The sequence below is a fragment of the Xiphophorus hellerii genome, chromosome 9 (assembly GCF_003331165.1).
Source record: "Xiphophorus hellerii strain 12219 chromosome 9, Xiphophorus_hellerii-4.1, whole genome shotgun sequence".
NCBI classification, from domain to species: Eukaryota; Metazoa; Chordata; class Actinopteri; order Cyprinodontiformes; family Poeciliidae; genus Xiphophorus; species Xiphophorus hellerii.
Window position 1 is genome coordinate 25,488,671 of NC_045680.1, and position 16,511 is coordinate 25,505,181.

Genomic DNA, 16,511 nt, shown 5'->3' on the forward strand with positions numbered 1-16,511 from the left:
AAGGCCTTTAAAGCAACATGAAAACCTTTCTATAGCATATCAATGCTTCTGATACAAGAACAGACACTAAACAAAAAGCAGAGACGATTGTTTGACTATATTGATGAAGAACTGTTTATTTTTTCAGTTTAGTTCAGTTTAGTGACATTTAACTTTTAGCCTCAGTTTCAACAATGACAGAGAGAAAATATTCTGGTGACAGAGGTATCTGGTACAATGGGTAGATTACACTTTATTGACAGTTCACCTTAATGTGAAAATTCTTTTTTTTTTTTTTTTCAGAGAACAGACTGCTAGCACAGCAGCCTCCTCCATTTTTATTACACTTTACATCCATCACAGCCACGAGGGATGACGAGCCTTGTCTTAAGAGATCACGGTGATTTGAAAAAAATAAAAATAAATAACAAAAATCTGTAAGTTCACAACTTTAAACATGAAGTGAGAAGTTCCAACTAAATGATGTCTGTTATGAGTTAATATTGCTTGACAATAAACCGGAGTGCTTGTTCATGTAATACTCTGCACTGGAAAATTCTCATGTAAACGGTTTAGAAAGTTTGAGAAAATTACTCGTGGATGTTGTTTTGTCCGACGCAAGAGGCTTGAATGAGCCACTCAAACTCTAACAAAGCTGGAGCAACGTTACAAAAACACCTTTTTCTTTTTTTGCTATTAAGCTGGTTGGTACTGTGAAGTAAGTCGAAGGCTTCTACCACTAAAACGATAATAAGATGCGTCTGCAGTAACACAGGATCAGGCTGACATTTAACAGCACCTTTCATTAGGCAGCTTTACAGTACTAAGTGTGTTATGTAAGAGTAATTTTATGTATTTGCAGGGGGAAAAAAACCATGCTGGACTTCAGTATATAAAGCCACCGTCACCCAGCCATGCTATGCATAGTGAACAGGTAGAGTGCTCGACGTTATGTTAGATACACCAGAGAATTGCAGTGTATTGATGTCATTTACAGGAAATGGAGGTCATGTGGTAACTTTGTTTAGGGCAAGGCTAAACCTCAAAGCCCAAGTCTGATAAACTGGATCACTCCACTTTAGGTCCGCTCCTCATTCCCTTTCTTCATTCTCATCTATAGGGGTGCACCAATTGCAGCTTGTTGGCCGATCACTGATATTTAAAAAGCCTGACCTGCCAGTTCAGATTTTTTTCTTGTCTAAAAAGTTGCTAAATATCTCTGTCTACTTCACAAAATCCTCCCCGCAAAAAAATCACACTTGAAAAAGATCAAGTGTTTTTAACAAATCATTCTGTACTAAGTAATCTGTTTAATTAGGGCAGAAGCAGAATTTAAGTCCCTTAAATGCACAAGCTAATGAGTAGAACAGCTACTGGACGGCAAATACGCAACGGTGAAAGAAACACTGAAAAGGAACATCGAGGAGTGTATTGGATAAAACTCTGTATCAGATTAATCTCTGTGCATTCAGTCCAGAAACAAGCCTGGGGAGCGATAGACTGGCTAAGCAGAAAAACTGAAGGCGAAGGGGGAGGTAGCTAGCATAGCGTCGCTAACGTGCCTGGTAGCCACTCCTTCTTTACACAGCTAGCTTGCGCTGGTTAGACAATTGTATTATTTACATCACACTTCACGATATACAGTATCTGAGGCCTTTTCCCACACTCTCCCTCTGGTTGTCGGTGGACATGACCCAACTGTGCACCAATAAAACTTTAGAGATTTCACGTGAGCCAGAACTACCCGCGTGCCATCACGAGCGCGACCGTCCGTCCGCCGCTTTACAAAATGCACATAGATGGCACTTCATCATCAGACTTTTTAAAAAAAAATTTATCAGCGATAACCGTTTTTGCCAATTGTGCCTTCAGTTCGTTTGAAATGAAAAGCACAGGGAGTGCTATTGAGACTTTGTGCGAAGTTTCTCCCCTCGTGGAGGAGTCACTGCGGCACCACCTCCTTCATCGAGGCCAGCGCCGAGTGGATGCGGACGTGAAGCCGGTTTTCGAAGTCGTAGCCTGTGAAATCCTCCTACGGGAGAGACGGTGAAACAGGAAGTTATTCATTTTAGGTTTTTTTTTTTAATTTGGTATTTTATTATAAGTACTCATTTTGGCTTTACCTTGGCTTGAAGTAGGAATGATCTCCCCTTTGCCACTGTCTGAATCCAACAATGGAAATAATACGGTTATAACACAATGTCCATAAGTACACAGATGAACGTTTTTTTTTTTATGCAAAAAGGGCAGACCTCTGGTTTTGCGAGGAGTATGCATCCAAGCTCATAGACGGCGTACGGCTGGATGTAGGAGTTGATCTGTCGTCCGTACTCGTCCCTGATGGCTTGCTGGAATGACTGGATCACATGTGAAAAGGAAAAAAAAGATAGTATAAGCACCATTTCCAGTTTAGATTAACTCCATAATGATTCTCTGATCGGAGTAGAGTCCTACCTGAACAGCATCTCTGATGTTTCCTTGGCATTTCAGGATGGAACCGAGGAGGAGGTGTTTCAGGCCTCTGCATGAAGGCTCATCTACACTCTGCAGCACTGCAGTTAGAACACAGGAAATGATGGGACGTTTAAAAAAGACATTGCTGTGTGCATTTAGGCTTGTCGAAAAATGCAATAAATCAATCAATTGCATGATAAATTAAAAGCTCAATAATTTCCTTTTGCATGATTCATCATTTTTCTCTTTTCTTTCTTTCCACCAAAAACTGGATGGCAAAACTCTTCAGTCTGGTGTTTTGGTCTCAACCAGCTTGTTTTTTTGTTTTTTTTGGAAGGACAATCTCATTTACAGACTTCAAAATTCATTTGATTTGCTATTTCTGTTGTTCTGTCTATTTATTTTGGACTTTTAAAATGTCTGAAATCCTCATTAGAATGTAACGTTTATTGAACTCTTAAAATGATCTTAAAAGAACAATTTTATCGTTTATTGCGATAACTTCTGGGACAATTTAACATCCAGCAGAGTTTGTTATTGTGACAGGCCCACTGGCAGGATTCATGTCTGTGGAACTTTTTCCACATTTTGTCACATTACAACCACAAACTTTATTGCATAAGTGTCAAACTCAGAACGTGTGGGCCAAATCCAGCCTGCCCTAACTATTTTTGAAAAAGGACTTCAAGATAGCAGTTGTGTACGTAAATATTATTTTATCGGTCAAATCAAACAAATTTAGCTGTAATGTTGATTATTTCTAAAAACACAAAAAAACACGTATTTTCCTTCTATTTCACAACGATGCACTGTTTTGTGTTTGTTTATAACATAAAATCCCCCCAAAACCACACTGAAATTTCTGGGTTCTGTAACTCTTCCTTCCTTCCTCCCTCTGTAGGTCAGACTGACCTTGATTCATTATCTGCAGTTTGGTCGAGGAGCAGTTCTGCAGCGCTTTCCACAGATAGAGAACCTCGATCACCCCGAGGATGCACAGCTGCCTGGTGGGCGAGACTTTTCTCAGCCTGTCCGCCTGCAGAGAGCCGTAAAAACAAGAAGTTAAACTCCTGCTACTTACCACGATCGTTCTTTTAAAATAAGAATAGCATGTGTTGCTGACCCTTTTGACAGCAAACTGCTCTATCTGGTTGTTTTTCCTCTTGAACAGCTTCTGGACATCTTTGAAAACTCCGTTTGCTCCGTCCAGGTCCCCTGAAGCACCCTGACACACTGAAAGGAAACGCAGTCGAACAGAAACAGTTCAAAAGGCCCGGTCTGCAAAGAGTCCAAATAAGGAGAGGTAAGCTGTGTAAAGAAAAAAAAAAAAAGGTTGAACGCGCGGTACGTTGGTTCCATGGTGGTTTTCCGGTCTATAGTGGCTGTTAATGTTCAGCTTTGTTTAAGTAACAGAAGCCAATATTTACGCTTGGTTGTGAGGATTTTTGTTTTAGTTTAATTGCATAAATGTTGCCAGCATTTATCTGTCACCCACAGACATCTTTTGGCTGCAGAGTTTGGCTGCATAGACAAATACAATACGCATCGCCTTTTCTGCGTCTACACAGACGCGCTACTGCGGGGCATCAAAACATGGAGCTGTGCTGCCGTACAGTGATGCTGTGCTGGATTTATTTGCTAATCCTGCAGCTCAAAATTTGCATTGCTGGAGGACATTTCAAATTCGTTTAATATTATTTGTATTTCCTCTTCTTTAAATGTTCCAAATATTTGCCAAACATTAACTTCTGTCACTGCAGCTATGCCTTCTGGTCACCACGGTGACCGCACACATCTTTGCATGCCAGCTTGCACCAACTTTTCAAAAGTGTTAAATATAGCCGCGAAAACAGAACCTAGCGGTTTAGCAGACGCACAATTGCGCCTCTGATTTTTACTTATGTTGCTGCGCAATCCCGCTTGTGTGTGGTTTGTAGATCAGGTTTTCTCAAGATGACAAATAGAGATGCACCGATTAGATATTAATATATGTATTGGTCCGGATATGGAAAAAAAAAATTCTAGATCGAGTATGAGCAACCATGTGGCTGATCCATAAGGGGAGATCATCAAAGAAGTATAAAATCAGTTTTAAGCTGTATAATACCAGTTTTATTCCTGTAGTCATAAGCTTCCAAAATTCGATTCATTAAGTTTTTTATATTGTCCTAATGAGGATACTGTATATGAGTCACTGTTTTGTGTTGGGGTTTTTTTTAAAACTGTTTTTATGGATTTTAATATTTAAAAGTTTTGAGAACCGGGCCATTTTGAATCATGTTGTATTTATATTTATTATGTGCTGATGTAGTTTTCTGTCTGGCAAGAAAGCTGACTCACCTCACTGTAATCACATCTACCTAATGCTATAAATACAGTTGAGTAATTGATTGATTGACAATTTCGTCTAATTCTATTTTACATAATATTTATAATTCCTAATAGAACTTTCTGAACCATTGGGAAGGTTTGCTGCAGTTTATTTTTTTTACATGTTTGACCATGGTAGTCAGCCTTTTGTTTTTGTCAATTTCTTTACTGTTTATTTTACATTGGCTGTTCTACTCCTAAAAGAACTGAACAAATTAGAGTTGAGTTGTTTTTACATGTTTGACCAAGCTCATGAAGCTCCTGGTGTATTTAAGTGTGCTGTACTGGTGCAGAGTTATTAAATCAATTTGTAATTCAGTATATTTACATCTGTGTTTAAAAAAATAAAATGTTTTAAGTCAGTTCAGCACCGCTTTTCTGTATCGGAATTGGCCAATACTAAATCTCTAATAACCTTTAGTAGATCAGGCCTACATTTTTTCCTTTGTAGCCATCAGTCTTACCTCCGGTCAGGTAGGCGTAGTAGCACTGCGACCAGCGGGACTCGTTCTTCAATCGCTCAAATGCTCTGAAGGCATCTTCGAAATTCAGCTCTATCATGCTGCACCAACCTGACACAAAGAACAAGCGGAGGCAGTCAGACCGGCCCCTCGGCGGACCGCGCACCAACGCTCACGGCTAACCGGGAGAGAAAACACGTACCAATTTCATAGAGACACACATGCTGGATCTCTCTTTGGTCTGATGCAAGTTCTAATGCATCATGGAAACAGGCCAAAGCACTGTTGATATGGCACTGGGGACAGAGGAGAGAGAAAGCACACATACTGACAGGTAAACACTAATCGTATCGGACACGGACTGTTACGGATGTGTCGGATGAAAGCCGGATCAAGAGACGTCAGATCGGTGAGTTCACAAACCACGAAGCATGCATCACTGACTGAATGTCACTTTTTGTTTCCTTCTGGACAAACCTGACTGGTGTGTGTGGTTCCAGATGGTTACCACCTATTCCAGGCCTGTCGTACGTACCTCCAGTCTTTGAACTCGTCCTTTGAAGAATATGAAGAGGGAAGAGTTTGGATAAACCACAGACTTTCTCTGCAGGATGGCTTTGGCCTCTAGCAGCCCGGCGTGTGTGTCAGAACCCTCCAGGGCAAAGAAAGGCAGCACCACCGTGTGGTACCACAAGAGGGCCAACCTGAGCAACAGAACAAGACATTGAGATCAGATTATTCTGCTGATCCACTTCAACGATTACCAAATCTCTAATACACCCAAATGATTGATACCTTGTAGATTTCTTCTTGTTTTGCTTTTTCTTGGTTACAATTGCATGTTTAAAATAACCAAAATGCAGCTTTCAAATAATATTACTTCCAAAGATGTCCAAGCCATCCTGATTTTAGATGGAAAATAAAATGGCTTTCCTTGTTTAATCATACTTCTACTGATTCAAAAGGATTTTCTGTGCTAGTTTTCACTGACTGAAAGTCTTAGCGCTGTCAATCAACTTTACAACTGTACTCTTTGCAAAATGTGCTAAAGATGGAGAAACGGCTTATCCGCTGTCATTGGCAAAACACTGAGTGATTGACAGTGCTAAGACCCGCCTCCTGGCTCTGATCGGTTGTTTCTATTTAGCACTGGGAGAACTGGGAGAAGGTATAGAACAGGGGTCTCAAACTCCAGTCCTCGAGGGCCGCAGTCCTGCAACTTTCAGATGTGCCTCTGCTGCACCACACCTGAATAGAATAATTAGGTCATTAGCAGGACTCTGGAGAACTGATCTACACAAGGAGGAGGTCATTAAGCCATTTCATTCCAGTGTTTTGTACCTGTGGCACATCTAAAAACTGTAGGTATGCGGCCCCCGAGGACTGGAGTTTGAGACCCCTGGTATAGAAGCTTCATTTTTTCACAGCTTACCTGTCTCGCGCCATACTGTCATAAATAGTGAAAAAAAACCAACAGATTTTTGATTGGCCTAGTCAAAGTTTGGACTTAAATCTGACAAAAATCACATTAAAGTTGAATTACTTAAAAATTTATTTTTTTACATCAATTTTTTTATACATTGGCATTTTAGAAGTGATGTACTCTTTGAATTTGTTTTAGAAACATGGATGTCTAAATGTAACATGTATGGTGGCTTTGTGGTGTGTGTGTGTGTGTGTGTGTGTGCGTGTGTGTGGGTGAAATTGAGGAGGTTCAAAGGTGGTCGTGGGGGTGAGGGGTGGCGTTTCCCAGGGCAGGATTCATGTAAGAACAGCCACTGGAGTTGTTAACTAAGCAACCAAACAGGTAACCAAAGGAGCGGCACACTTCTACAAAGATTGTAGAAATCCTCATTTTATATCCACTGTTTCTTTATAACAACTATTCACAGCAGCAAATGCCCTAAACATGCACAGTTCGTGTAACTAATTTAAAAACATCAACATTTCTCTCACTGTTTACAAATCGTTCTAAACTACATACATCACTTCTGCGGGTACAGACTCGGGTCGACTCACGTAGCCAGCGGCGCCTTCATGTCCTTACTCTCGCTCGCGTACATGAGGGAGGACAGGCCCTGGAGACGGTCTCCAGGGAAACCCAGCAGGTTGATGATCTTGAGCAGGTGTGGCGGCACCATGGAGATGCACAGGTGGAAGAGGCCGTAGCCGAAGCTGACGGAGCCCTTGAGCCTGTCCAGGGCCTCGGCCGTCACACCGTTCTCCACGTTGTGGTTGGCGTTGTCGGCTGAGAGCGACTCCTGGCTGCCGGAGGCCCCCTGCTGGCAGCTCTCCTGCAGATGACTGATGTCACTGTGGCATTTGTTGTACATTTTCCATGCCTTACGGAGAATCCAGCCTCCTTTTATATAAGCTGTCGGTGAATGACAAGGATGAGCAATGATCATTTGCACTGAAAAGAATGCTCAAAAATGCTGGGTTTGTTGCCTCAACCCAGTCATAAACCAGTACATATTGCTTTATAGATCCAACGAGGGACGTAGTGAGTTTTGGTATTTTTTTAAAATGGTCTTGATAAATTGTTCTTTTGGCTTTTTACGACCAAAATACTAGGGATCCACTTTTTTTTACTTACGATACAGACATCTGAGGTTTAGTATCGACAGATATTGATACAGAAAAACAGCTGAATTGACTTGAAACTAATCTTTTTTTTTTTTAAACATAGACATAAATGTACTGAATTAGAATTTTTTTGATAACTCTGCAACAGTACAGCACAGCTAAATACACCAATAGCTTCATGAGTTCGGTCAAACATGTAAAAATAACTTTAATTTGTCCAGTCAGTGTAATTAGGAGGAGAACAACCAATGTAGAATAAATAATAAACTGACAAAAGCAACAGACTGGCTACCTTAGTGAAACATGTAAAAATGAACTGCAGCAAACCTCCTTTCTGATGGTTCAGAAAGTGCAATTACAATTTCTAAATATAATGTAAAAAAAAAAAATTAAGTATAGCATAACTCAGAGCACAAAACATGGAATTAGACTGAATAGATGTGTCCTTACGGATCGGGTACATTGTCACCAATTCACGATCTAGAATGTTTTGTTTTTTTTTAAATATCAGGACCAATACAGATATTAATATGCGATCGCTGCATCTCTACAAAGTACATCTACAGTCGTTGTCCTTAAAAATACTGAAGAAACAAGACAAAGAGAAATAATGAAAGCATAAAATGTTTTGACTATTTGAGGTCACTGATATGCAATGATGTTGTAAATTGGTTTAAATAAAATATCTATTTAAAGAAAAAGTATGTTCTGGAGGATATTTCTTTGTAAAAGTCAAACCAATCCCTCAGAAATACCTTTTGATGTATGTTTCTACGTCTGAATGAATGCTAACACTAGCATGTATATCAGGAGGCTTCTGGGTCCATTTTTTGGTAGCTGAAAACAGTTTTTACCCAGATCAAGTTAGGCTGGGTTATGCAAGCAATTGCACAAACTTGTTTCCCTGCCCTCATAACAAACACTATCTTACTTTGCACATTTACCAGATTTTAATACCAAAATCCTTTTTAATATTTAACTACTAAATAAAGCTTGAAGTAACATGAATCTGTATGGATTAGTCAACACTTTTCAGAGTCTGCTCGTCCCGTGAGTTAGGTTTGGTTACCTGAGAGTTCCTGTTTGACGAATGACAGAACCGCTAGATACACTTGGCAGTCAGCAACAATGATCTGTCTCTGTAGGCGGTCCACCACAGCAACGCCCGACATCTGGGAGTCCATCTGTAACCCACACAGACAGGCCCACGTGTACAGTAAGCGGCGTCCACTTGAGATGTTGCCCATGAATGCTTTCTGAATAACCCTGAGGAGGCCAGGCAGCCCTGCGGCTACTCGTCCAGCTTTAGATTGAATTTCAGGGAAGTCCTAATTGAATTGGTTTGCTGGTTTGGCATGATCTCACTTGCAGTCTGGATGATTACACCTACTGCTGAGGATGTTAATGTCGTTATCTAAAATCTGTTCCTGGTGAAATGTTAGAAGATATAAGAAATATTAGAACCCAACTGAACTTCCAAATTGGTTTTATTCTTTTCTCCTGGCATTATTTCTGCTTTACCAGAGGTTCTATTAAAGGAAGCGTCCTGCTGGTGATTTACTGGACGGACACACCTCTTGTTAAAGGGGCTGTATTATGCAAAATAAACTTTTTTGAGCTTTACGTCACGTTATAATGTTATTCCCCTCATCAAAAACACACCTGAAGTGTTGAATTGATTTTTCATGCAGGTTTGGGAAATCCTTTAATCTCCCGTGGCAACCATTCTGCTGTGCAAAACACATCGGGGGACATGAGCAATTAGCAAACACCTGGTGGAACTGTGCATCTGCTGAGCTCATTATAGGAGCTCCTTCTCAGTGCAACGCTGGTAAAACTGTTTTTAAAGGGTTAACAGAGGAGCCATGTTGTGATGACTTCCAGAAGGCGGAGTTTCAGAAAGAGTAGGAGATTTTAAAGAGACAGAGGCCCAATTTCAAGCTATTAAATTACAAAGTCAAATTTCTTTTAAGTCATACTTGATATAATTGGCATTTTTATAACAACTGCAGGTAACAAAGTTACTTGATTATGCTACAAAATGGCACTATGTGCCTGGAAAACACATAAGACTGTCCCTTTAACAGATACTCAGCAACCTAGATTAGTCTTAAGTTTATCCTTTACTAGTTTCTCCCAGTACTTACACTCTTCTTGATCTTGTTTCGGATCGTCTCTAACACTCCAGCGCTGTCGCTCTCACAGAGTTTCTCAGTTGTCTTCAGATCATCACAGGCCATCTGCATCTTCTCCTCCTCGAATGTCATCATGGCGTTCTGCAGTGAAGCACAGGAAAAGTCCTCCAACCAGTTAGGCTTTGTACATTCACAAGCCCTCAAGGCGTTGTGAAGCAGAATGTTAAATGGACTGAACTTAAACGATGCTTTTCCACCCTCAAATGTGCAAGGAAATTTCAAATTACAGCTTCAAACAGCTACAAAATACGCATTGTTCACTATAAGAGTTAATTGCAGTCTATGCCAACATACAAGCCATACATCCGTTTGAATTACATCACTATGTCAATGTTTTGTTCTGTTCCTCTGATGAGATTCGTGCTTGATCTAGCATGCTAACTGCAAAGGAGTCTTATGTAATAGAGTAACAAAAGGCTGCTTCAGCATAACCCTAAGTGGGGCAGAATGGTGACATCTGCACAGCTGTGTGTGGGGCAGGAACAAAGGACAAAACTTGTCCTTAGCTGCAGCACAGACAAATAGGCATCACTTTAAAGCCAGCCACAAAACACAGTAATGACTAAATACAAACATTGCTATAATACTATAAACTATGCCCATTGTGTTCTGTTCCGATTCTTGAAATACGTTTTTAGCCATATTCAATGATGAATGTTCAGTCACCGAATGCGCCCATGTGTTCAAATAATTATTTGAATGAATGGAGGTGAATTTGAAATTCTAAAACGAGAGAGTCATCATCAGCACAGACAGAGAGTCTGCGTGGCGTCGGATGCGATTAAGAACTGCTACTAATGGGTCATTGCTGTGATGTTAGAGTAGCACCTACCTATAAAGTCTCAGGATATTTTGACATGCCCAAAAGACCTCACGGCAAACTTTGTTCGCTTTTGATTAAATTATTATCAGGAAGCGAAGTTTAAATAATTGAATTTAAAAATTGATAGTTACACACGGCCAGGTGCATTCATCAACCAGCAAAAGGAGATGACATCATCTCTGCCTTCATTTTATGATAGGGCCAGCATGAGAGGATATGACAGAGTGTGAGTTTGAATGCGAGTGTGAGCATCACACCACATTATGAATCATCTCCCTCATTCAACACTGACAGATGCAGGCTTTCAGTGATCTACTCTACTTGCCGCAGCAATACATTTCTTCAGCTGAAGATGCATCCATTATGCTAATGGACAGGCAGGAAACAAAGGAAGATACTAGTGGTGACAACATGAGGCCTGCCTTTTGACAGACTACATTATCTCAGGTCTCACATCTAACATTAATTCTGAGGTCTTCTCCTCTAATACTCGTCACTGCCTTCATCTCTTTGCCGTAGCAGTGCCTTCCTGACGCACAACTCACCAGAAAACTGACGAAGCTCGCTCCGAAGCTCATCAAAGGGCTGTGTGTCCTAAAAGAGGCGTAGAAATGAGGGAAAAGAAGACATAAGAGACAATGGGTTACAAAATGTGGCAAACTCAATTACAAGAAAGTATTTTTTGATCTTTCAGGTTTTTTGAGGTTTGTTTTCTGTTAGTAGACAGAAAACCAGGAGAACAATACACAAAAACAGCTGCAGACTTTGACTTTTCATGATGGCTCAAACAGAGCGAACACCAAACAAGCCATCAAGGCTGACTGCAGTCTATCATGCGAAGACAAGAATCCAAAGCAAGGTTCAATATGAAAGATTATGAAGTAAAAATCCAGTTCATGTTTATTTGCCAACATGCAAATATGCAAATTAAAGCTGATAGAATAACACTTTGGGCAAAACCAACCAAAATCTCCAAGCAGTGAAATGTAAAACAAAGAAAATACTTTTTCAGATGGATAAACAGCATATTTTTAATGTTCTACCTTAAAACTAACACTTAAATTGTTGGTCAACTGTTTTCAGTAACTTCAGCAAGACTTTTAAGTCAATGTCCAGCAGAAGTCACAGTTTATGCTAGCTAGATGATAGCAAGCTAGCATATTCTCCAAGACTTTGATTATTTCTAATCAATAATCAGTATCAGCTAAATCCTAGCCATGAGTTAGCTCATATTTGGGATCTGAAAAATTTCTATTCAGTATACTGTTATATATAAAGCTTGACCTTTAAAGCTTGACCCATCAAAAAATAGTCAGAAAATTCAGATTTTTTAGAACTAGAATCTTCATGACGCCTAGAAGCAAAATCTAAAAAAATGTTTTTGCCACGTCATTTCTTTTATGATATATTTTTTGTATCAGATTTCATACGGCAGGCTCCTCTTAGAACTTCTGGCTCACAACAATGTGAGTTTTAGATGCAAAAACAAATGTTGCTTATAACATTTGGAAACACTTTAGAAAATTTTTCTTAGTTTGTTTTTTTTTTCCCACCAACAACTTTTTATAAGCATTTATTTCACATCGTAGTAGGAACTAAAAGAGTTTCTGTCCTTGTTCAGGCGAAGCTGTACCTTACACTTTTTATGGTAGATGTGTGCAAAATGATTTCAAGAACAGTACTTGCATCTCTGTTGGGCTTCCCATGTGGGAAAATGATTAATGTCATTCTTTCTCACATCTAGAGGTACACTGCAGCTACAGGGTGCTGTTGAAGTTGCTTCAGGAGAGGAAAGTGGTCTACCATACTTGATTTTGACCTTTCTTGCACTTGTAGGAGAAGTGCCAACTAAAGCATTTTAGGTTGTAGCTTCAGCTAATCTCTTCTGTAGAGGTTTCAAGCATTGATGGTGGAGACTGGAACAGTGACCATCTTTGGGAAAGATGGTGCATGATAATATATCAAGAAGAGCAACACCTCCCATGAACTCATGTGATTCAACAATGGCTGGCTTGGAAACCATTATATGAGTTTTGGAGTGGATGGAAGTCTGCTTCATGAGGAATGGAAATGAATTGAAGAGTGGAAAAGGAGTGAACCAGGACAACAACCTAACTGTGATCTAGTATGACAAGTAGTGAACCTATTTCTTCATTTGTTGGCATTGAACCAGTGGAACATGTTCTGCAATCCTCTGGAGCATTTCATCAGGGACCAAGTGCTTGAATATATGTATGGAGTCATGTAACACCTGTTCTTTGAGCCTTCCTCAACCCTGGCAATGACATCAACGTATGGAACTTGACAGTATTTTCTCCATTTGTATTATTTGTTTTTCACATTAGTCTTCACTGATTCATTTCTGACAGTATCCAGGGTGATTGTTTGGACCTCAATTGCCATATTGGTCTGGTTTACACTTTGATCATCATAGTCTTCATCATAGTTGGTATCTGAATATCTTTCATCATGCATGGCCAGGGAGTCCAGTCCTCATCATCTTCTCCTTACTTCTCTATATAGCTTGACTTGTCTCACATTATCATGTTGATGACTATTCAAAGTATTTTCTTTCTCTCTCTTCTTCCTCTACTCTTTTCTAAAATCTAAAATATATATAAATAACTACTCGATACACCATAAACATTATGGTTTTAGAATAAGCACTATTGTGAAAAAAATATAAATAAATAATTTTGAAATGACATTTAATGATGATTATTGAGTAAACAAAAGCTTGTGGCTGATTTGTGGCTGGTATGACATTGATTACTTTATAAAAATATGACATTAATGTTCAGGGATAAAGCACCTTAAATACCTGAAGTATCAAATATGATACACACATTTTAACACGATTTAAATGTAACATAACAAAAACATTTCTAAATAATTGTGCATTATTTCAAAACATAAAACATTACTTTAAAGAAGTGAATAACCATGTATATATATTATTTTTACTGTAAGTTGTTTAAAATTGGAAAAGACTTTCCTGGAAAACGCGTATGACCAATCTCATGCGAGACGACATTTTAAAAAGAGGAAAACAAATGCTTTCTCTGCCTGCAGTGCAATGATAATCCAGTAGATGGCAGAATACAAGTCTCAAATTGTATACAATAGGTTTTTGGGTAAGTATTGATCATGGTATAAAAGATAGAGACCACAGAAACTTATGTATCATTTATGATACAAATGGTGATATGGGGCTAAGGTCTGATTAGTCCAAGTATTAAAAAAACTGAACCATATTAGAAATAACCAAATAAAGCATAGGTATCTAGCTAGCTAGATACCTATGCTGTCACCTAGCTAGCTAGATACCATTTTCTCCTATGTTCCAGTATTTGGGTTCTCTTCACTATGATTTAGCTCATATTTGGGTTCTGAATTGTTTTATTCAGTATAAATTTATCTAGTTAAGGTCTGGTCAGTCCAAGTATTAAAAAACTGAACCACATAAGAAATTATCAAATGAAGCCCAGCTACCTCAACAAAATACCACAACGGCCATTTAATTCAGGTGCTGTGAGTTAGAATCAGAATTTAACATCATTTCATTGACCGGATGTGCAATAACGTAATGAAACCCCCAGGCCAATGCACCCTGGGCGATCAGCCATATCCCCAATATTAAAGCCCAGGGCCGTCCTAAGGTTGTATGGGACTTTAAGCAGAATCTTAATTTGAGGGCCCCTCTTCCTGTTGAAGACATTGCGATCAGTGAGTACATTTTAAAACAGATTTGATGGCGTCTGAGAGAAGCAGCCAGGGTTAAATGGCTGAGAAGATGAATAGCTCAGGTTGTCATTTGCTTAGATGTGTTTGTGTTCAGGAACCATAAAGATTTATCTTGTAGCCTCAGATTGTAACCATGTTAACAGTATAATTAAACAGTGGATATTATTCTTCACATTTTCACAAAGACAAAGTAAACTTGGCGATTCCTTTAAATTATTATTATTATTTAACATTAATCAATTCTGAAACCGTCACATCAAGTTTAATAGTATTCTAGATCTCAATAAACAAATGGAAAACTTTTATGACTATAAGTCCAAATTCAAGCAGTTATGGGAGTCCCCTGATGGTTTGAAGCTGCTCAGGTCGCTTATGCCTTAGGCCAGCTCATGTCTAACAACGACAGACTTAAAGGAACACACCCACATTTTGTTTCATTTCAAGTGATCATGTTTTCTACAGGACACCTTGTTCTTTACCACCCAAACTCGTCCTCCTCCCCCACCCCATCCCACTTGTTGGTGCAGGAAAGAAAGGCTTTACCTGTATCTCTTGAAAAGCTCGTCGCTCTCTTTGAATCCGTTGTTGAGCAGCATGTTGATGCCTTGCAGAGCCATCTCAGCATCATCTATGTGCTCTGCCTTCTCCTCCACCTTCTGCTGCTGCTGCTGCTGCTGCTGGGACTGCTCGGGACCCGCCATCATTTATTCTACAGCGCAGTGGCTGCTGGACTGGACGAGTGCAATGGAAATAAAAAATATAAACAAAACCAAAAATACGACCTCTCCGAGACAAACTCGCATCGGTTTCTGTCCGCAAATGTATAGGGACAGCCTTAAACAGGGACGCGCATCTGGTAGGATGCTTTAAAAAAAACAACCAAAAAAAATGAAAGAAAGAAAAGCCGCTGCGCTGCTTCCGCAGGATCCAGGAGACTGCGCCCCTCGGAAGGCCTCCGATGCCCGGCCTGAAATCAGACGAGCTCCGGTCGGCCCGGTGCTTTTCCAGCAGCAGCTGCCCGCTCAGAGGGAACGCTCTCCGCCGCTCGTCACCGCATCCGTCCAGCCAGCCATCCGCGCAGCTTTCCTTCAGCTAATCCTGTCCGCCCGCAAGCATCCGAGGCGTTACATAACGAGGATGCTGCGAGGCTTCGCCACAGCCAGGACCCACGCAGCTGAACGCACGGCTCCCCAAACGGGCTGGCGTCACAACGCACGGCGGCTCGCCGGGAGGAAGGACGGAGGGAGCAGGCGCCCGGCCGCGCCCAGGTCTACATCCTGATGACACAGAGGCTGCTGGGGCTAATGAGGATGTATGAACACATTGCATTCTGATGCTTACGTTACTTATTATGAGCCTCAGCGTCACTGAATAACGATAGAATGACGTACAAAATGTATAGGAAGGAAAGGTTAGTGTGAACCTAATTCCTAAAATAATGGCCTAAAACATTTTTTTTTTGCCACCAGTATTTTTTTTGTTGTTGCCTTAATTACCTTTTAGCTATAAGATTTCTGTTTTTTTGAAAAAGTGATTTTTCAGAACTAACTTTTTAGATTCTTCTACATGGTGCCAGATTTTTGCTCTCATATCGTCCAAAGAATGTGGCTCCGGAATTCTTGTTCATTCTGAAACATCTTGGCAGACCTACATCATGCAGTCGTATTGTTTTTTTGTTTATTTGTTTTTCAAGAGAGAAGAGACTTTATAATGGCAACACTTTTAACACAATCACTCTTTTTCTAATTGTTCCATTAGACACTTTAACAATTACCATAACCGAAGTCTGCATAGGGGAAACTGCTTAAAACATGAGACCAAAGAGGCCAGAAAGCACAAACTTTAAAAAAATTATTATTTTAACTGAACTTTGTTGAAGACTGAATAACTTTAGTTCCC

General features: G+C 39.9%; 1 protein-coding gene across 1 annotated transcript; it reads right to left on the bottom strand.

Annotated features, from left to right (window-relative positions):
- Window positions 1–96: 96 nt before the first annotated feature.
- Window positions 97–15,351, bottom strand: LOC116726224 (tetratricopeptide repeat protein 39C-like). The gene is made up of 14 exons (XM_032572842.1): window positions 15,156–15,351; window positions 11,414–11,462; window positions 9,998–10,126; window positions 8,920–9,034; window positions 7,284–7,638; window positions 5,800–5,968; window positions 5,467–5,560; window positions 5,268–5,375; window positions 3,557–3,666; window positions 3,346–3,469; window positions 2,434–2,531; window positions 2,232–2,336; window positions 2,103–2,141; window positions 97–2,011 (listed from the first exon to the last, which is right to left on the bottom strand). The coding sequence occupies exons 1-14, from the start codon at window positions 15,314–15,316 to the stop codon at window positions 1,922–1,924; spliced, it is 1,746 nt and encodes a 581-aa protein (XP_032428733.1). The 5' UTR covers window positions 15,317–15,351; the 3' UTR covers window positions 97–1,921.
- Window positions 15,352–16,511: the final 1,160 nt, after the last annotated feature.